Here is a 22037-nt window from a genome sequence, read left to right on the forward strand (position 1 = left end):
AGATTAATAAATAAATAAAATTAATTCTGTTATTGTTATTAACAAACTATTTAGTTAAACTGTAATAAATAAAATATAATAGTATACAACATGCATAATGCTATTTTTAATCGGGAGATTGCTACTGTACATTTCAGTATTTTATCATATTTTGTTTTTCATATGAGAGTGGTGATGATGACTGGCATTGCTGATGCTGAACAATATGACAGCTCAATTCCTTTCCCCCTCTGTCAAGGAATTCTAATGACAAATGTTTAAATTCTCCTTGTTCCCTGTGCTCTGTAGGAAATAACTTTTGGCAGTTAAACATTGCCTTATTTGGTTGGCTAAATTGCATGGGATTCACTGGGGACCGCACAGCACCTGCTGAAAACATGGCTCATTGAGAGCTAATTGCAGGTCCCATAGTTGCATGTGATGCTGAGGTCATGCAACAACCATCAAACGGTTTAACGTCCCTGTCAGGCAGAAACCTCATATCTCCATAATTCAACTTTTTTTCTTCTTTTCATTATTGCCCTATTTTGTCGTATGACAGTGTCAATCAAAAGTAGCAAATATAGCTGATCTAAAGCTATCAGCTATTTTTTCTGCTTTAGAAAAATGTTGAAAGTGAAAATTAAATTGGTTAAGTCTGTGAGTTTTATAAATACTTAACCATTGAAAAGTATTAACAAGAGCTTGTGACTAAATCATAATGGATCCATTGGAACACAGGTTCTTTTTTCCATTTCCTGCACAGTTTGGGAGATATGAGGTTTCCAGCTAAAAGTGATGTAATGTTAATTTGATACATTGTGGGTTATTCTTTTTTAAATCTTTGCCTATAGGTTTCTTTGAGAAGGATGTGTCACGTTTTACCGTCAACTTCAGGAAAGATTTGGAGCGCCAGACATTCCTCATTGCAATTCCCTTTTCTGAAGATTCCTCATGGGTGAACAGTAAGCCCAACCTCCAAACTCCATACAAGGTCTTGACACAGGCTAAACCCTGGGGAAAGGACAGCAGAGATCCTTGAGTAATCTTGAAGATGTCAGTTGCCAGTAGCCTTACACACATCTCTCACACAACGGTTTGTCTTGCTAGAAATGGTGAGTAGCTCTTTTAAAAAAAATATATATATTTCAATTCATTTGTCATTCAACATCAAGACAATTCAGTGGGTAAACAACTTACATTGTTAAATTAATGCTTGTGTATTTGGAGATAAGAATCATGATTTGTAGTGCTTTGAGTGGTTCTCAAAGTGAGGTCTGGGGACCCCCAGGAGCTCTTGAAAGGGTTCCAAGAGGTCCCCAGTACTTAAAAAAAAAATCAGCATGAAACTCTGTTTAACCATGTTACCTTCATACTTCAGGTATTCAAAAATAGCCGATCCACAATCTCACAAAGCGTTAACATGCGTTGTGAGCTTGTAGATCTGCTGTTCTTTAAAAATATGGACACATCTTGAAAGAAATGCTAAAGATTTGGCATAATATAGATGTTTTTTTTAAAGACATTAATTTGGGGATCCTTGACATGAAAAAGTTTGAGAACCACTGATTGTAGGATACTCCTTTAATAATGGCACGTATACCTGATTTGTGTATTTTCATCATAAAGGCTAGCAAGCTGACACAAGAGCAGATCAAGGAGTATAAGGGAGTTTTTGAGATGTTTGATGAGGAGGGAAATGGAGACGTCAAGACGCAGGAGCTGGAGAGACTGATGAGCTTAATGGGAATCAATCCCACTAAAAGAGAGCTCAGCCAGATGGCCAAGGATGTGGACAAAGAAGGTAATTATAATATTATCTAGGGATGCCGATTCTTTTATTCTTTTATTTTATTGGGATCCGTGGATCTGGATCCGAATCTTCAAATAGTAAAAAGGAAGTTGACATTCTTATTTAAAATAAAAACAGTACCGGGTTTGGTGATGTTCTATATTGTATCAACTTAATTTGCGTTCGTTTATCGGCTAAAAGAGCTCCTCCTGAGTCCTGAGCCTCTTTACTGTACTGTAAGTCAATTGAGGGCATATTTTGAATTATCAATTTCTAATCAACGGAGCAATCTTTTTTTTTCTTGCCTTTGGAGTTACATCATGGCAAGGTAACTACACAACCCAAACCTCTACCAAAGTGGTCTTGCCCTTTAAGCTATTCATACTTCTTCACATTTTGATTTTTTTTGATAACTTTTGCCTATAATGACATGCCCAAGGGACACCAGATTGAAAGTCATTAACAGGCTTTTCATATACAACAGTCTTATGACATATACTGTCTATTGTTCTACACTCGTTCACATGTTATTCACTTTCACGTTTCAACACTGATGTCAGTGTTTCTTGGTCTGTCCATCTATTAATGTGCTTGATTCTCTTTACTCCACTAGTCATTTCTTTTCTCTGTGGCTAAGAAACCATCATTTCTACATTTGTCTCTTGTTTGTCCAAATAGTGCAGAAGAAAGGGGAAGTTGCAGTAGTTATTTTCAGCAATGGATGTTAAAGTGAACCCTCTCAAAGAAGAAAATATATTTAGCCAGTATAGCTAATCCAGTGCCTGGATGTCTGGGGTGATTTGGCCTTCATGTAGAGGGAAAATATGTAGGCTATATATCATTTCAAAGCACCAACATTCTGTTGTGACAATGGGAAGGAGGATAATTGATTCAGGTTTTATTCTCTCCCTTAAAACCAGCTCATTTTAAAAGCAAAATGTTAACTGTTTATTACTACTTTTCTGATATTTGTTGGTTTCATTTAACTAGGGCCTACCGGGACAAATGGAGATGAGTAGTTTCCTCGTTGATGTGTAATAGTATTTTCCTTGTAGGATAACCTTGTAGTAATCTCAACATTATGCAAAGGATAGTGTGTTGTAGCTACTTGACGGAAGAATCTGTAAGAGAATTGGAAACTATTAAATATTATTTGTTATATTATAAAATTGTTATCATTTTTGCACTTGCTGTGTTTACATGATATATTTTGGGATATTTTAGGCAAAGGAACATTTAACTGTGACAGCTTCCTGGGTCTGATGGCGTTGTACCATGAAAGAGCCAAGAACCAAGATGCCGAACTCCGCGCTGCTTTTAAAGTTTTTGACAAAGAGGCCAAAGGATACATTGAGTGGAACACTTTGAAGTAAGAACACTGGCTATATGAAATGTATTTCAATGGGTCCAGTCCCAAATCTCTCCTCCATACAAGAGAAACCTTACATTTACTACCATTAACTTTATCTGTTTTTGCTATCTTTCATACTCTGTTGCAGGTATGTATTAATGAATGCTGGAGAACCGCTTAATGAGATAGAGGCAGAGCAGATGATGAAAGAGGCAGATAAAGACGGAGATGGAACAATAGATTATGAAGGTATGAAGACTCAAATTAAATTTATTAACCACATCAACCCTAGCGTCCCTATTCTGAGGTGGTGAACATTTGGCGAAAATAGCAGATCTACAAGCAGACAATGTGTCTCGATGTGTTGTGAGCTTGGCAGACTCCGGTCACCAAGTATAAGTGGTTAAAGGCTGTAACTACTTCATTTTTTTATGAAAATAATTGATATGTTCATCTACTACAACAAATGCTGGTCTGCCGTATAGTGCTGCCTTCAGTTCCGATTGTTCTTGGAAATTGTGTATTGTTAGGATATTAAGCAGTAGGCACTATTTAGGGGGGATAACCCTTGACAGTATGCCAATAGAGCATTTCTCCCTACCAGAATCATAATGACATAAGGTATAACTATAAAATAAATGTGTGCTGTGTCATGAGAATCAACAATTTCAGTCCTATTTTACTATTAAAATACAGTATGATTTTAGAAGGGCGGGGGGAATACAATTTTACTGGAAATTTAAACAATGTATTTGACGCTTTCTGTTTCAGAATTTGTGGCCATGATGACTGGCGACTCGTTCAAGATGAGCTGATGTTAATGTGAAAGGAGCAGCTCTTTCTTTGGATTGTGGACATTTTGCATGTGGTTTAAATGTCAGGCCTTTTTAGGCCTATTTATTTCATATACATCTGTCAGAGAACAAGGCGATCATTCAGATGTTCATAAAACGGTTCATGATTCATTAAACCACCAACTACATATTTTTATGATTAATGTAGCGTAGTAAAATCCTCTTTCACTAAAGCAGCTAGTGATCTATAAAGTTCCAATGAAAGACTTTCTGTCTGAGTGTTTTTATTGAATACAAGAGAACTGGGCCCTATTTTGAAGTGAGCTGTACTAGTGGGTCGGGGGATCTTAGTATAATCTCACATTCAATTCCAATTCACTTTTGAAACATTTATTTGACTGATTTTCCTTTCAGAAACCAAATAAAACATTGCTCCATTTTTCCAATAGTCACTTCCAAATTGAAGCTCAGATTATACTAAGATCCCCTGGCCTTTTGGAGTCAGGGCATCTTATGTATTATATGTTTTTCAATTGGAATAGGCACCTGAAAAGTATATTTTACTGATTTTCATTTCAGAACCTAAATAAAACATTGCTTCATATTTAAACTTTTCTTGTCTCCCCTATAATCTGGAAAATGGCCCATTTTTCTGATATTCTCATTAGTATTTTGGCTTTTTTTTTATTTGGGACTGACACTGAAAAAAAGCTCTTAAAAAAGGTTTTTGGCATTTTTTCATCCCAGACCAAAAATCAAATAATGGCTTCATTTTTCCAATGTTTTAGCCCACCAACAAATCAGGATAATGCTCCATTTTTCTGATATTCTGATTAGTATTTTGGCATTTTTTTATTTGGGACTGACAAAGGAAAAGGCTCTTAATTTGTCTTTGTTTTTCTTAATTCATCTGGAATCTAAAAGCCTGAAATGGTTATTATTCAAAATGTCAGTCATCTTTTAATCTACCCTTTTCATCAAAACAAAGAAGCCATGTGACCACGTGTCAAAGCACATGGTCTTTGTCCTTCAAAGTAAAAGTTGTAGTCTAACATGCAAGCAATAGGATCTACAGTCATTACAGTCATTAACACTACATGTAATGACTGTATGATGTGTTTTTAATGCCTTTTCTGTCATTTTTTTTAGATCAAAGCTACGTCTCACAAAAGTATGTTGCAAGACTACTAAAACCTTTCTGGGACATAAAACCGTAAATTCCTTACAACTATATACTTGTGGTGTGGAAGCTCCACCAGCAGGGGTCATTCAATTTCTAGGACCTGGCTAAGATATGTATGCACTTCATTTAGGAGAGAATATCTCAACTGTTCTTGGCCAATATGACCCCAGGGAACAACTTAGGAACTGTGACTAATTCTCTATCCGGGACGAAATACCCGAAAATGACCACGCCCTTTTTAAAATGACCATAACCGGTGCACTACTTCCAACGTGGCTCTATCCGCTAAACCGTTGGAGCTACAGATTTACTGAGGCGCTCAAAATGTTCAGAATACTTATGTTTAGGGAAACGTAGAAAGTGTAATATTTCTAATTTGATATTTTAAAAAACGCAAAAGAAACTGCCAACATATTACAGTCCAGGGCTATAGGGATAATTTTGTGTGAATCAGTCTAGAAGCACCTAAATTGATGTAAACCAGGGCATGCTCCAATGATTGAGCAAGGGTACCTGAGCCAGCAATGCTCTGGGTCATCATTGTGGCCAAATCGAAAATGGCCACCACCTGAAAAAGGTTTTGGCTAAAGCTTTGGAACCAGATGAGCTATAAATGAGAAAACTTGGTGTCTAAATCATGTTTTTTGACAATTAGAAACATGTTGGAATGCTTATCTTTATGACTGGGTGTGGCTGGACCTCTATTTTGCATATTTCAAATAAATATTAGTTTTGCAAATGTGTTTCACTTACCTTAGTGACATTTTTGGCAAACTTGGTGTCTACTTTATGCATTTTGAGCATTAGAAACACATATTTGCTCATATTTATGATTGAATCTATCTAGAGCACTCTGACTTGCTTATTACAAATATGGCCACTATACCAAACATGTTATGTAACATAATGTTTCATTCAGATTGAGTGTATACAGTAGTTGTAGGAATAAGTTAAGATCAAACCGGAGAAAACAATGTCATTTTTATCAAAACAGTATAATATGACTATAGAATCCAAAGGATACAGCGACAACCAGTACAGTATGCACATCAATGCTCAGCATAAAGTGAATACTATCATAATAGTCAAAGGTGTATGGAATTTGAACAATATGTTCAGATTAGAATCTGAAAAGTGAATTGCTAAACAACAAATCGTTGCTAGGAATGTGTCTTGGTGTTACTACAACAACAGAACAGCTCTGCGATAACTGATACGTACTGCACCACACACACACGCACACGCACACGCACACACGCATACACATACACGTACACGCACACGCACACACACACACACACACACACACACACACACACACACACACACACACACACACACACACACACACACACACACACACACACACACACAGTTGCATGTGCTCAGTCCTTTTGATTCCTCGGGTGATGACTGTTTTTAATGTCCTAATCACACAACATCTATATATCGAGATGCAGCAGACTCCAGTTTTGCAGCATTTGCTGTGTCCACTACATGACTTTTGCAGCCACAGTGGAGGAGGATGGCGCAAGCTTACTGGCGTCTGCAAGATGGGTCCAGTAAGGTTCCCAGGTTCTGACATGCTGAATAAGTGCAGCTTGGGTGGGAGGAAAGTTCTCAAGGGACCTGGTACCATTTGACCAACATCAGCCTTCCCTGACTATGGGAAAAGGAGTGCAGGTATCTCAAAGAAACTCTGGTCACCCTTACTTTGGAGCCTGAAAAGATCGACTTTCCATGTCCAAAGATTGGAGTATATGGTCATCATCATATACTGCATGCCGGCAAGAGCCGTGGTGGCCACAGCAGAGTAGATGAATCCTGACAGTGGCTAGTGACTAGTACTGTATGATATCATCCTAGTCAATGGTGTATAGAATAGTAATACTATATAGTATTACACTTTATGCTGAGCATTGTTGAACATACTGTATTAGCTGTAGCTGTAGGCCTATCATCATAGGAATTAGTTCTACTGTTAAATCAGTCTTGTTTCAATAAAATGACATCGTAAGATACATTGGTTGTTTCATAACATAGTAGCCATATTTGTGATAATCAAATTAGTGTCCTCTAGATAGATTAAATCATAAAGATAAGCATTCAAACATGTTTCTAATTGTCAAAAAACATGATTTAGACACCAAGTTTGCATTCATAGCTCAAAATGTGGTTCAAACGTTATAGCCCAAAACTTTGTCAGGTGGCGGCCATATTGGATTTGGCCACTATGATGACCCTGAAGGTCGCTGGCTCGGGCGCCCTTGCTAAATCATTAGAGCATGCTGTTGCTCTGGGACACGTCTGGGACAAATGTGGTGCTCTTTAAATATCCCTATGGCCCTGGACTGTAATACATATATATATATATATATTTTATTGGTGGCTTTGGATAAAACATTGGTGGCTATAGCCACCGAAGCCCCCGCCTAACGACGCCACTGATTTTGAGCACCTCAGTAAATCTGTAGCTCCAACGGTTTAGCAGATAGAGCCATGTTGGAAGTAATGCACCGGTCCGGTTATGGTCGTTTAAAAAAAGGGTGTGGTCATTTTGGGTATTTCATCCCGGATAAAAGTCACAGTTCCTAAGTTGTTCCCTGGGGTCATATTAGCCAGGAACAGTTGAGATATTCTCTCCTAAATTAAGTGCATACAATAAAGAATACATCACATGGATGCACCTGGGATGTATCATCAGTGTTGTAGCCTGGGGTCATAGGGTGTTTCGGGTCTCGGAACATACACCCTCGCCCAGGTACATATCTTAGCCAGGTCCTAGACTATTCCCTTTGTGCCTCCCAACTTCACAGCACCTCAGTAGTTTTACTGGTGCTGTGAAGTTTGTTTCTTGTTTGTCTCATGTTACCTAAAATAATATCTGTGAAACAATCAAATTCAATATTTCTTTCCTAATATAATTCCACCCCCACTTTTTTCCTTTTCTTTTCAGGTAGTCCTGAAACATTAAAAGCCAGTCCTAATGACTCGGCATCAGTGTTCCTGTGTCGCTGGAACTGCACATTGCAACCACATAGTTTCACTACTCTTGCAGTCAGCTCACTACTCGGAGACGGTTGCCAAAGTTGTCCGCCGTACACAGCTGCACTGAAGCTGAGCAACAGTGGCACAAGCCAAGAACCATGGTGATTTCAAAACGGTATATCTTATTTTTTGTTATCATGTCATATTTCTTTGCATAGACCTAAGCATTAAACTTTAGAAGGATGAATTAGGTATGTAAATATGTACTACTGTTTTAGTACTACTGTACTCTAATAGGATAAACACTAACAAATTTTATTATTGTGATATTGAAATAGTGACAAAAAAGTGACATTCCCAATGTTATTACATGTTGAGTTCTTAAGTATAGAACATGTGGAGTATACCAACTAGTGTCACTCATCTGTGTTACAGAAGCACACTCTACTGTACAAGGCTCTTGCTGGACCTCTCCATGACCTTCCGGTGCTCAAGGTTGAAGAGGCGTACAAGAACTTTGACCCCCCTGTCCAGGCCATTAGTCTGCACCATGGGAATGTCTGCATAAACCCTTCGTTGACTCCCGCTTTGGACCTGTCCAGGCTGGAAGTGTTCTGTCCTACCAACAGCCCCCAGTGAAAGCACTGCACATACAGTACTGCATCACAAAGATGCTCCACCGTTCCCTCCACCTGGATGATTACAGACTTGCCTAGACCAGACCATACTTTGCCCTAAGTGAACAGGGCAAACTTCAAATTAAGTTTCTTCATGTCACATTTTCTACAGCTCAGAACATTTAAGAAGATACAACAGAGTGTCAGTTCTGAGTTGAAATCGAATGTTTATTCAACATCTAGCACTTTCTATTTCATTTCAAGGTCCAGGGTTCAACATGGATTCAATAGTTCTGCCTAACCATATTTCAACATTGATTCACTTGTTTTTTGCTCAGTCTCAGGGGCCCTAAATGTGAGTGTTTTAACTGCATACATTTTTGGGGTGGGGAAATTGACATAAGGCTCATTACCCAGGGGCCCTGGTTGTCAAGGCCCCTTGGGCACAGTTCCAGTCCATAATGTGTCCATGGGGGCAACAAAAAGTGAGTGACAAGATGACTTGCAGGGGAATGAAGAGACCAGGAGCTGCCAGCCAGCAAACATGCTGTGGGAGCCATCACATAATTGTTGATACAACCAATGTAATCATTAAGACAAATATAATAAGTGTGCTCATGTGCCCCATTGTTTGAAGAGAAATGCTGAGTCAGGTGGCGAAGGGCAGACGAGGGAGGTGCCTCTACCAACCTGAAGACCACCCCACATTTCAGTATATAGGGGCTCTAGGGACAGATAGGAGGGCTCAGACTTCGTGAAGTGACCTCGATGCAATTTGTTGCTGATAAGGAAAGCTAGTGTGAGCCCAGAGATCTCTGTTAAGTACATTTCTATAACTTTTAACGTACTGCTTGATTAATAAATACACTTAATTTTAACTCATTCAGTGCCATTGACGTCGCCGACGTCACATTTTTATGAGCCCAGGGTGCCAATGACGTCGCCGACGTCATGAAAACATTTTTATTTTAATGTTCAGAACCCAAGATATCATGATTTGAAGATTTGCTGCTCCATTCACTTCTTGTTTTACATCTTACTGAAAAAGGCTGTATCTCGCTTCCTAAGACTCTGGCACTCAGAGCCAAAATGCCAGAAATAAGTCAGGCACTGAATGAGTTAAACCAGTGGTGTGTTGTAGTGCTGTTGTATTGGATCACATTAAGAACCTTTCACTCCCATAGAGGTATAATATAATGCTCACTCCATACAGCTCCGAGATGAGGTCCCATGCCCAGGTCTCCCAGAATCGGTTGAACGGCCGCAAAGGGTCCGCTGTTTACCCTTTTCAACACATCGTATCCAAAAACGAATGGTAGATTTCATTTATTTGATTGTACTGTAAGTTATATGAAAAATAAAAATCTTGCTACAACCACTTACAAGGGTTGAAAGGCTGGACTTTTTACTGTCTCTCTCTGTGTGTATGTATGTGTATGTATGCGTGCGTGCACGCACGCACACGCACGCATACATACGTGTGTGAGTGTGTGAGTGTGTGTGTGTGTGTGTGTGTGTGTGTGTGTGTGTGTGTGTGTGTGTGTGTGTGTGTGTGTGTGCGTGTGCGTGTGCGTGTGTGTACGCGTGTGCAAGTGCGTGAGTGTGTATGTTGATGCTAAATTGTCTAAATCATGGTTCTCAAAGTGGTGTCCGGGGACCCCCAGGGGTCCTTGAGGGGGTTCCAGGGGGTCCCCATCTAAATGAGTTATTTCAGCATCAAGATCAACTTGACTACTTTTATCCTAAATATGTTATGGCCGGGATTTAAACCTCGGTCTACCACGTGGGAAGCCAACATCTTAACCGCTAGACTAAAGAGTATTTTCTATACTCTGGGGGGAATAGGCTCTATGGACAGCAGCCATATTGTGAATACATTCACAGGTGTTACCAAAGATACTAAGGCTCTGTTCCATTTAGTGTAGCACAGTGGTTCTCAGATTTTTCAATTTCCACGACCCCCATAACTCTGAGTGTACAAATGGAACCAAATGGACCCGTAAGGGTCCATTTGTACACTCTCAGAGTTACACACTCGTAAGGGGCCATTTGGAAACCCCTTAAGGAACCATGAGGGTCCCTGGACCCACATTTTAGAGCCACTTGGTGCAGCAGACCATATATGTTAGTGCACGGTGGATTTGTAGTGTAGCAGAGTGTTTCAAGTGAGCCAACATGCACAATATCAACACCCTGACCTCTGTTTGAGCAGAATGGAACAGAGCCTTCATTAGTATCATTGGCAACACCTGTGAATGTCTTCACAATGTGGCTGCTGTGCATAGAGCCTATATCAGAGTTTTATAGAAACAATAAAACTGGCACATCCACTGGACGGCAGGTGCAGGACCAACAGTGGATATATAAGATATATAAGAAATATTAAAGTCTGCACACTGAAAAATGTAAAAGAAGCTCCCAGTCAAGGCTTTAAAAAGCCTTGACTGGGAGCTTCTTTTTTTTTTTTTTATGTGCAGACTTTATTATTTCTTATAGATATCAGACTTTTATCTCATCAGGCTGTGAGCCACTCTGCTACATATACATGATGCAACATGTTGTGAGCTTGTAGATCTGCTATTTACAAAAAGGATCTCGGAAGAAATTGGAAAGAAATTGCAATATATATATATTCTTTAACATTTTAACAACACAAATCCTTGTATCCCTGGTCCCTGGCATTAAAACATTTCAGATGGGGGTCCCTGGCATTAAATCATTTCAGATGGGGGTGCAGAATGTCCCATTTCACAAGTTTCCAAAATGTATGAAAATGCTTTGAAAATGACTACACCTTGGGAAAACTGAATCCATTCTCTTTGGGACCAAACATTCCCTCAGACAGATGGAGGTAAATGATTTCAAGGTCAAAGTCGATGACACAATTATCTCTAGCAAAGAAGAGATTACCTATTTGGGTTGTATTCTCGACAAATACCTGTCAGGTGAAAGCATGGGGACAAAGGTGGTCAAAATAGTAAACCAGAGAACCAAATGTATGGGCAGAGTTTCCTCTTTTGTCAACCCTCAGGCCCTCAGGACCCTCTCAGGGGCCCTGATTCAACCACATTTTGATTATGCTAGCACCTCCTGGTACTCCAACACCTCAGTGTCACTGAAGACTAAGCTTCAAACCTCCCAAAACAAACTGATTCGACTACTCCTCGGATTGGGGCCCATGACCCACCTTTCTCCCACCCATTTTGCCAGCCTAGGCTGGCTCAGGGTGGAAGACAGGGTTAAACAACTAAAAATGGGACTGGCCTTCAAAATTGTAAATGAAAATTTGCCCGATATGCCCCCTATTCCCGCATATCTGAGTAAATACCTCCAAAAGGTTAGTGACACCCACAGTCACAATACCAGAGGGAGCGTTAACAACAATTTGGTACCACCCACCCATAAAACAAACATGGGCAAATTCTCCTTCTACAGCACTGCCACCCAGGATTGGAATGGTCTAACGGTTAGACCATTCCAATCCTGGGTGGCAGTGGGGTTAGACTCTAACCCCATCCCTCAAAAAATGCAGTTCGCTGGGCTCATTTAAAAGAGCCTTAAAAAAATCACCTTTCAGGAGGCCAAAAGAGGAGGTAGTACCATTTTCCCGTTAGACAGCCGTTCTTGTACATATCTTTCCCCCCTTTTTTATTCCTTTTGTTGTACATAGTGTTATATATATATATATATATATATATATATATATATATATATATATATATATATATATATATATATATATATATATATATATATATATATATATATACATATACATATACATATATATATATATATATATATATATATATATATATATATATATATATATATATATACATATATATATATATATATATATATATATAATCTTTTTGCTGTTTTATTTTTATTTTCTTTGTGTAATGATATTCGAACTGTGGTGCCACTATATATGTCTATGAATTGAATACCAAGGCCCTCATTGGAAACAAGTCCGCAAGGACTTTTATGAACGGACCTGTTAGACAAAGTATTTTAAATGTAAATGTGTTGTTTTACATTCTTTTGCCTAATAAAATATTCAATCAATCAATCAAAATAGCAGATCTACAAGCTCACAACGCATCGCTTTGCTACTCGTTGTGAGCTTGTAGATCTGCTATTTTCATAGGGCTGCAGTTGTTTTGTAATAATAATAAAAATGTACAAAGTAACTATAACTAATGTTTTCAAATATTTGTAGTGGAGTAAAAGTACAATATTTGACTCTGAGATGTAGTGGAGTAAAAGTAAAAGTATTTGAAATTGTAAATACTCAAGTAAAGCACAAACACCTCAAAAATGTACTTAAGTACAGTACTTGAGTAAATGTACTTAGTTACTTTACACCACTGCATCCTCCACACAGCAGTAGCTGATTTAGTGTTGATTACTTGAAAGCAGACTGGGGATCAATTCACTCTGCAGGAAAAAGATCCGGTCGGAAAACGGAAACGGAAATGATGCGTCCATGTACGCGTTCAACACACCGGATCCAGTAGGCGGGGCTCTAGACCGGATGTGAATACGGGTTTAAATTCGACTCAGCGCAGCACCGGCTGGATACAACAGTGGTTTGAAACGTGGTGCGCTGCTCTGTAAGAAGGTAAATTAATGCTTGATTTATATCAACATGACACGTTTTTATCCACCGATATTTAACACCATTATTATTTAAGCATTCGAGTTTTTTTTTGAGAAAATACAACTATAATAGTCTTGATTCAAGGCTATTGCAACAAACATTTGTTCCTGATGATCACAACTTAGCTGTAGTTTACAACCCTCGTAGACGTATTTACGATTCTGACGTCTTCAATCTACGAGAGTTGTAGGGTGCACCCCCCCATGGATTCGAGCACTTTCGGCACTTTACCCCGCTACACTCCAAACATGTACAAATTGAAAATAAAAGGTGCTTACCGCAAAGCCCCAAATGTTAACGACCTCGGCGGGGTAGTAGTGATCCCCGTCGAGGTATATCTTTCAATAAAGAAGTATTTTAAAACAGCTTGTGTCGGAATCTTCACTGTTCTTCTTTTGTTTTAAATGAGTTTGAACTGCGCATTAGCGATTTGGCGGTCGGGAGGTGTATTGCGCACTGCTTCTTCTTTTGTTTTAAATGAGTTTGAACTGTGCAACAGCGATTTGGCGGTCGGGAGGTGTATTGATACATTGTAAGTTCAATGCGCAATACACCTCCCGACCGCCAAATCGCTAATGCGCAGTTCAAACTCATTTAAAACAAAAGAAGAACAGTGAAGATTCCGACACAAGCTGGATTAAAATACTTCTTTATTGAAAGATATACCTCGACGGGGATCACTACTACCCCGCCGAGGTCGTTAACATTTGGGGCTTTGCGGTAAGCACCTTTTATTTTCAATTTGTACATGTTTGGAGTGTAGCGGGGTAAAGTGCCGAAAGTGCTCGAATCCATGGGGGGGTGCACCCTACAACTCTCGTAGATTGAAGACGTCAGAATCGTAAATACGTCTACGAGGGTTGTAAACTACAGCTAATCACAACTAAATGTCACCTAAAGTTTAAACCTTAAACCACGCTCACTGTGTGGGGGTTTGTAGATCTAACCCCACCATACAAACATTACATTCATGTGTGTTTATAATCTATTTAGGCCTTGGATCAAGACTGGTCAGGTTTTTTATTTATGGTGATCAAGTCTTATGTTTGTTGGTAGTTTTAAACGGCTCATAAATCCCCATAAATGAGCCCAATCCAACACATAAAGCATTTAGACCCAAAGACACGGATGTTACCCGTCCATACGGGTCAGGTTTGTTCCGTAATATTACTTAACGTTGAATAAAGACGTGTTTTAATCACGCGTGTGTCTGAACCTGAACGCCATTCTATTTCCACATTCACTTGGAGTGTAATACCTGCGGTCATCTGCTGCAACACCACAATAGTGTGGTTTTCTGTGTTTTAAGGCTCGTTCGTCTACATGTCTGTATACATTGTAAATATAAAGTTATTATCTTAAAGCCACCGATGTTATCCGTACATACGGGGTCTTGGTGTTCCCTTGATATTCAGTATAGTTTAGTAAAGAAGTGTTTTAATCCCGTCTGTGGATGAACATCATTGTATTTCCTGGATTACATGGGGTGTAATACCGGCGTTCACCTGCTGCATCAGCGCCACTAACACCCATTGAATGATATACAGTGATGTTCTGACAGACCAGATTAACGCATTTATTAATTGAATAATACGTAATATTGCTGAACACAAAGGGTCCATATGGTGGGATACAGGGTCCCCACGGTCATGAAATTCCTGGAAATATTTTGAAATAAAATTTAAAAAAATCCAGTACTGGAAAAGGTTTGAAATTGATCAAACATCATCAAAGGTCCTGGAATTTATCAAGAAAAATATTTGGCTATGCATTGTTTTTGGCTATTGATTTTGTTAAAACAAAACATTTTCATAAACATGAATAATATTACACGAAATATGTAACATAAGTAGTTTTTCGCCGAACGGGCTGTGTGACGGCAGCCTAATGTATGTCTCAAACTTTATTTTTGCTACACTGCCTATCTTTGGGCATTCTACATAGGAGTAAGAGACACATTATTGCGCCGAATGATTGTTATATAGGCCTGGAAATTGGGCTAAATATTCTGGAAAAGTTTTGGAAAAGTTTTGGAAATTCATTGCTAAAAATGTGTGGGGACCCTGGGGATAACATCTGTAGCTTTGGGATAAACACTTTATATTTAGAGTAATATACATGTATCAAGATGTTTGAGACTTTAACATGGAACTAACTACACACACTATTTTTTGGAGTGTTCAAGAATTTAGAACACTCCAAAAACTTGTTGAAAGTTTCTTCTCGGAGGTGGGAAGCCTCTCAGCACCCCACCTTCTCTGTATAATACACTTTTTGATCAGAAAAGAAAATATTTCACCGGAATGCAAAAATCTGGTCAATAGAAAAATTCCATTGACCAGATCTGTAGAGGGCGCAGTGGAGCAACCAAAAACATTTTTTTCTTCCGGTGAAATATTATTTTCTGGCCAAAAAGTGTATTTTACAGAGAAGGTGGGGTGCTGAGAGGCTTCCCACCTCTGAGAACAGACTTTCAACAACACAAAACAGCCTTTGTTTAGGTATGTAGTGAAATGGTTTTGTTTATTTTCACTACTGTTGGAGCCCTCGCAGGACAGTGGAATTCCTTGTAAAAGCGCAGAGCGCCTGGCAGAGCGTTAGAGATAACTCACTAACGCTCTGGACCAGGGCTGCGAGGGCTTCAACTGTAGTAAAACTAAAAAATAAACACTTTGCTTCTCACGAAAACAAAGAAGACTGTTTTTTTTGTTGCTGAAAGTCTATTCTCGGAGGTGGGAAGCCTCTCAGCACCCCACCTTCTCTGTATAATACACTTTTTGACCAGAAAGGAAAATATTTCACCTTGAAGGCAAAATCTGGTCAATAGAAAAATGCCATTGACCAGATCTGTAGAGGGCGCAGTAGAGCAACCAAAAACTTTTTTTTCTTCCGGAGAAATATTTTCTTTTCTGGCCAAAAAGTGTATTTTACAGAGAAGGTGGGGTGCTGAGAGGCTTTCCACCCTGGAGAACAGACTTTCAACAACACAAAACAACCTTTGTTTTGGTGAGTAGCGAAGTGGTTTTGTTTATTTGCACTACAGTTGGAGCCCTCGCAGGGCAGTGGAATTCCTTGTCTATAAGCAGACCCGAGCGCCTGGCAGAGCGTTAGAGAGAACTCACTGACTCTCTGGACCAGGGCTAGATCATAATAATAAAACCTTATTTGTACAGCACCTTTCACATTTCATACTTTTCATAAAATATATAGAACAAAACAAATGTTAAAGCCTAAAAAACTTAAAGGTAGGGTAAGTGATTTACTTTGGTTAAAATAAGTGTTAAATAGCTCTATATTCTGGTAGTTCTCCTTGCTATAGAGTGTTTGTTCAGTAACAATATTAAATAGCTCTATATTGTGACAGTACTCATTGCTATAGAGTGTTTGTTCTGTAAAAGGAGTCTCCCATGTCTCTCCAGCTCTTTATTAAACAGAACATGCATTTTCAGTGCCCTCTCCTGATTGGCTTACATTGTGTCACTCACCTACCTGAACATGTACTATATTGTGTTTATTAAAGAGCTGGAGAGACCCCTGTGACCGAACAAACGCTCTGTAGCAATGATTATATCGGAATATAATACTTTAACCTTTTAAAAAAATACCAAAATATAACTTACCCTACCTTTAAGGAATATATATATAGGCTATATGTCTTTTTTTTTGTTTTACAATCTTAATATTATATTCTACAATATATTAAATTTAATATTGGTGTATATCTGTGTCTTGCAGGTTAATCATGTGGTGACCTTCTGCAGAGTGGACTAAATCTACTTCATACAGTGAGTTAAACGCTGAGTCATGGCTTCTAGCTATGACTCAGCGTTTGACTCACTGTATGAGTTCTTCAGTGAAGGTCCTGGATGGATGGCGTCATCAGGAGATAGCTGGTAATAGAGTGTCTGTAACTCGGGAGAAGGGGCAGGAAGATGGAACCTCGACAGCGCAGCAACGAGCCCTGAGAGCTGAAACGTATAACGGTGCCAACGAACGCTCTCCGTCGGAGATACAAGGCGTACGGTGCTCGGGACGTGGTGCCATACAACCTACGCGGCTCTATTAATACCAGCTATCTTCAACCACGCGGCGGGAGACCCCACACGGTACGTACCTGGATCACACCTGAACACTATAAACTATAGGGCTGTGTCACCATTAAGACCGGGAACGCATCTGTGTCAAATGGCAGATATACAAGCTCATAGTGCCGCGCTATGAGCTTGTAGATCTGCTATTTATTGGAAAAATCTTGAATTTGTGCAAATCATTGAATTTATATATTTTTTAACTAACATTCTTAACTAAAATCTTTGCTTCTGGAACAAAATATTTTGAGATGGGGGTCTGCGGGGTCTGAGGATTTCTACATTTGTAGAATCCCCCCAGAAGCAAAGATTTGAGTTACAAATGTTTGCTTTAAAAAATATATATATATTCAAAGATTTGCACACATTTTCACGATTTCTTTCAAAAAAAAATTGCAGATCTCCAAGCTCATAGCGCGGCACTCTGTGCCGCGCTATGAGCTTGTAGATCTGCAATTTTTTTATAGCCTATTAAGAAATCTAAAAATGACACGGATACGTTCCCGGTCTTAAAGGGTTAAAGGAGAATTCCAGTCATTTCCGATCTTTGCTTTGATGTGACGCTAATCACTCACCAACATACAAAGGGCCGTTGAATTTGTCCAGAGAAGCCCCTGTTGTCCATTGTGGAGACCCCTTCCCCCTGGCTTAATGGAGTAATGTGTATAAATGAAAATCGCCTATTTTAGCGCCTCCAAAGTTCGTTTTTTTCTACTAATCCTCATTTTGCAGTGTACTGACACTTAAAGGTAGGGTAAGTGATTTTCTTTGGTTAAAATAAGTGTTAAATAGCTCTATATTCTGATAGTACTAATTGCTATAGAGTGTTTGTTCAGTATTAGGAGTCTCCTTGTCTCTCCACCTCTTTATAAAACAGCAAATGCATTTTCGTTTCGGTTTCAGTTTCATTTCCAATTTTATCCAATCAGGACAGAGAACTCAATCAGGATATAGATTAAACAAGTGAAATTGGAAGTGATGACACTAAGAAATGAGCAGGCAAAATTGGAACTGTAAACACTATAAAAATTAAGCTTAAAAATGGGTACTTTCTCCTGATTGGCTGAGATTTTGACACCTACCAGAAAATGTATTTTCTGTTTATTAAAGAGCTGGAGAGACAGGGAGACATCTGTTACTGAAAAAACACTCTATAGCAATGATTACTATCAGAATATAGTATTTTAACCTTTTAACAAAATACTTTTTGTTTTAACCAAAAAATATCACTTACCCTACCTTTAAAGGTAGGGTAAGTGATTTGCTTTGGTTAAAATAAATGTTAAATAGCTCTATATTCTGATAGTACTCATTGCTATAGAGTGTTTGTTCAGTATTAGGAGTCTCCTTGTCTCTCCAGCTCTTTATTAAACAGAAAATGCATTTTCGTTTCAGTTTCATTTCCAATTTTATCCAACCAGGACAGAGAACTCAATCAGGATACAGATTAAAAAAGTGAAATAGGAAGTGATGACACTTAGAAATGAGCAGACAAAATTTGAACTGGAACACTATACAAATTAAGCTTAAAAATGGGTACTTTCTCCTGATTGGCTGAGATTTTGACACCTACCGAAAAATGTATTTTCTGTTTATTAAAGAGCTGGAGAGACATGGAGACTCCTGTTACTGAACAAACACTCTATAGCAATGATTACTATCAGAATATAGTATTTTAACCTTTTTAAAAAAAACTTTTTGTTTTAACCAAAAAATATCACTTACCCTACCTTTAAACATGCACTGAATGTCCCTTATGAGCTGCCGTTCATGCAGAACGGCGTGAAGCTTGTCCTCGGTGTTGCCAGATTCTGTGAGAGAAACAAGCAACCAGCTTGTTTGATAAGGGAGCCGTGTCAAGGGCGTGTGTCTGATAAAATGAATATCAAATGTCTAAATACTGAATCAAGCAACTTAAAAACGGTCTGGGGGGCTCACAAAAGCCTGAGTAGACGATAAAATGACCCAAAGTTTTTTTTGAAAATGAAATATCCCTTTAACTCCGTGTGTACAAATGGAAACAAATTACGGGTCCATTTGGTTCCATCTGTACACTCTTAATTGGTATCATTTGTAACACCTGTGAAGGAAAGTACGGAAGAGGCCCAATCCTTGGTCAAATGCATTTTCATTTGGGGTCCTTGATATGAAAACCTTTGAGAGCCACTGTTTAGTTGTTTCTAAAACTGCATTAAATGCTAAGCATTGTGTATTTACTTGAAAATGGTGTTTGATACAGGAATAGTGGGCACGTCTTTGTTAAATTGGCTATTTTTGTTTCTCAAATGTTAAACAAATTAAGAATTTGCTAAATGGTCTTCAGTGATGTAAAGTAGCCTATACATGATGTGAACATGTGTACTGTACATCATTATCAGACCTAAACGTACCCTTCAACGTATTGTTTTATGCCCACAGTGGCTGTATTAGGCCTTATTCACATCGGGTCACGTGACGTCTATTTACTTCCTGGTTTCCATTAGGAGGGGATCAGTCTATTTTCTCCATTGACTTACATGCATTCTGCTCATCAGACACAAGCCAACTAACGTCTTATTTCGAAATGTAAAGTTATTCTAATACTGTGTGCTGTATTATCTTGTTTTCTTGATGATGTTATTGTTCTTTTACATCTTACCATTTGGAAATTGACTTTAATAGATAGATTGAGAATGCTAGCAACGTTACCTGCCTGTGTAGAACACATAGTCTTATTTTAGCATTTCCTTTTTATACCAATATATATATACTCACCATACAGTGCTGTAAAGTAACCAAGTACATTTACTCAAGTACTGTACTTAGGTATGATTTCTTAGGTATTTTTGCTTTACTTGAGTATTTACAATTTCCAGTACTTTTACTTCTACTCCACTGCATCTCAGAGGCAAATATTGTACTTTTCACTCAACTATTGCATTGTGAGCTTGTAGATCTGCTATTTTCTTAAGATGTTTTTATACATTTGAAAACTGGGACATTCTACATATGTACATAATGCGTACTTTCTACTTTGGTACCTTAAGTAGCCTACATTAACATTTTGATACCAATACCTTTTACTCAAGTAAATTCTGAATTTCTGACTTTCACTTGTAGCATATGTGTGTATGAATGTATGTATGGTCAGAAATTCAGAATGTACTTGAGTAAAAGGTATTGGTATCAAAATGTTAATGTAGGCCACTTAAAGGTGTAGTGAAATGAAAAATATGTTTTTCACACTTTTAGAGCATATCCGTGGTCATCATATGGGCATACCTAACAATAGATGCCAAAAAATAAATTAATAAAAACATTTTTGTGTATTTTTACATCTTAAGTCCCTAAAAAGCCAATCTTAATTAATTCCTGTAAACGAAAACGTGCTGCGTGATGACATAACGCAACCTTTATGAATATAAATGAATCTTGATTACATGGCATGCACCTGTTTGATTCCCATAGCTGCACGTTCTTCAAACACAGCTGATTTTAATTACAGAGATACTCCGTTTTGAATCTCATTGAAGATGAGTGTATTACTCATTTTAAACTTCATCTGCACACTAAAATATGTATCTGAAAACATTATAGGTTAGAAATAAGCCAGGTAGTAGCAAACGTGCTTCACTGGCCGTCTCTCTCTCACTTGTAAACAAACACTAGCCGTGTTACCCACGGCTGAAGTGATTGAGATCCAACGTCCCATAGCCTGAAGGGATGGGACCTTCTGATTGGTTTAGAGTCGTTGAGCCGACGTTTCAGGCTGAACCTTCAAAATAAAATGTCACTTCACTGCGTCTTTAAGGTACCAAAGTAGAATTATTAAGTAATTATTATGTAGAATGTCCCAGTTTTCAAATGTATAAAAAATCTTATGAAAATAGCAGATCTACAAGCTCACAATGCAATAGTGGAGTGAAAAGTACAATATTTGCCTCTGAGATGCAGTGGAGTAGAAGTAAAAGTACTGGAAATTGTAAATACTCCAGTAAAGTAAAACTTGAGTAAATGTACTTGGTTACTTTACACCACTGTATGGTGATGTGTTCTACACAGGCAGGTAACATTGCTAGCATTCTCAATCTATCTATTAAAGTCAATTTCCAAATGGTAAGATGTAAAAGAACAATAACATCATCAAGAAAACAAGATAATAATACAGCACACTGTATTAGAATAACTTCACCTTTCGAAATAAGACGTTAGTTGGCTTGTGTCTGATGAGCAGAATGCATGTAAGTCAATGGAGAAAATAGACTGATCCCCTCCTAATGGAAACCAGGACGTAAACAGACGTCACGTGACCCGATGTGAATAAGGCCTATTGTCGAATGTGAGGAAATTAAATGGCCAATTACACATTGAAGTGCCCACTTTTCCCAGGTGCCCACTCTTCCGGTTACATAATCGCAAATTATTTGAGGTAATTGCAATTATTTTGCATAAAATCGTCATAGTTTCCAGTTCATAAAATGGAGGAAATGGCCGATCTACAAGCTCACACCGTGCCGTGATCGCGACACGTTGTGAGCTTGTAGATCGCTTTTTTTTTTACATTAGAAAGTCAAGTCAGGTAATATGGCATTCATTTAAG

The 22037-nt window shown here is 38.4% G+C and overlaps 1 protein-coding gene across 1 annotated transcript; it reads left to right on the forward strand.

The window, feature by feature from the left end:
* The first annotated feature begins 1060 nt into the window (after positions 1-1060).
* LOC311049812 (calglandulin-like) lies at positions 1061-4025 on the forward strand. Its single transcript, XM_084063662.1, has 5 exons — positions 1061-1094; positions 1609-1783; positions 2996-3140; positions 3271-3371; positions 3894-4025. The coding sequence occupies exons 1-5, from the start codon at positions 1092-1094 to the stop codon at positions 3935-3937; spliced, it is 468 nt and encodes a 155-aa protein (XP_083919788.1). The 5' UTR covers positions 1061-1091; the 3' UTR covers positions 3938-4025.
* Positions 4026-22037: the final 18012 nt, after the last annotated feature.

This window comes from Gymnoscopelus microlampas (assembly GCF_963454915.1).
Source record: "Gymnoscopelus microlampas genome assembly, chromosome: 7".
Taxonomy (NCBI): domain Eukaryota; kingdom Metazoa; phylum Chordata; class Actinopteri; order Myctophiformes; family Myctophidae; genus Gymnoscopelus; species Gymnoscopelus microlampas.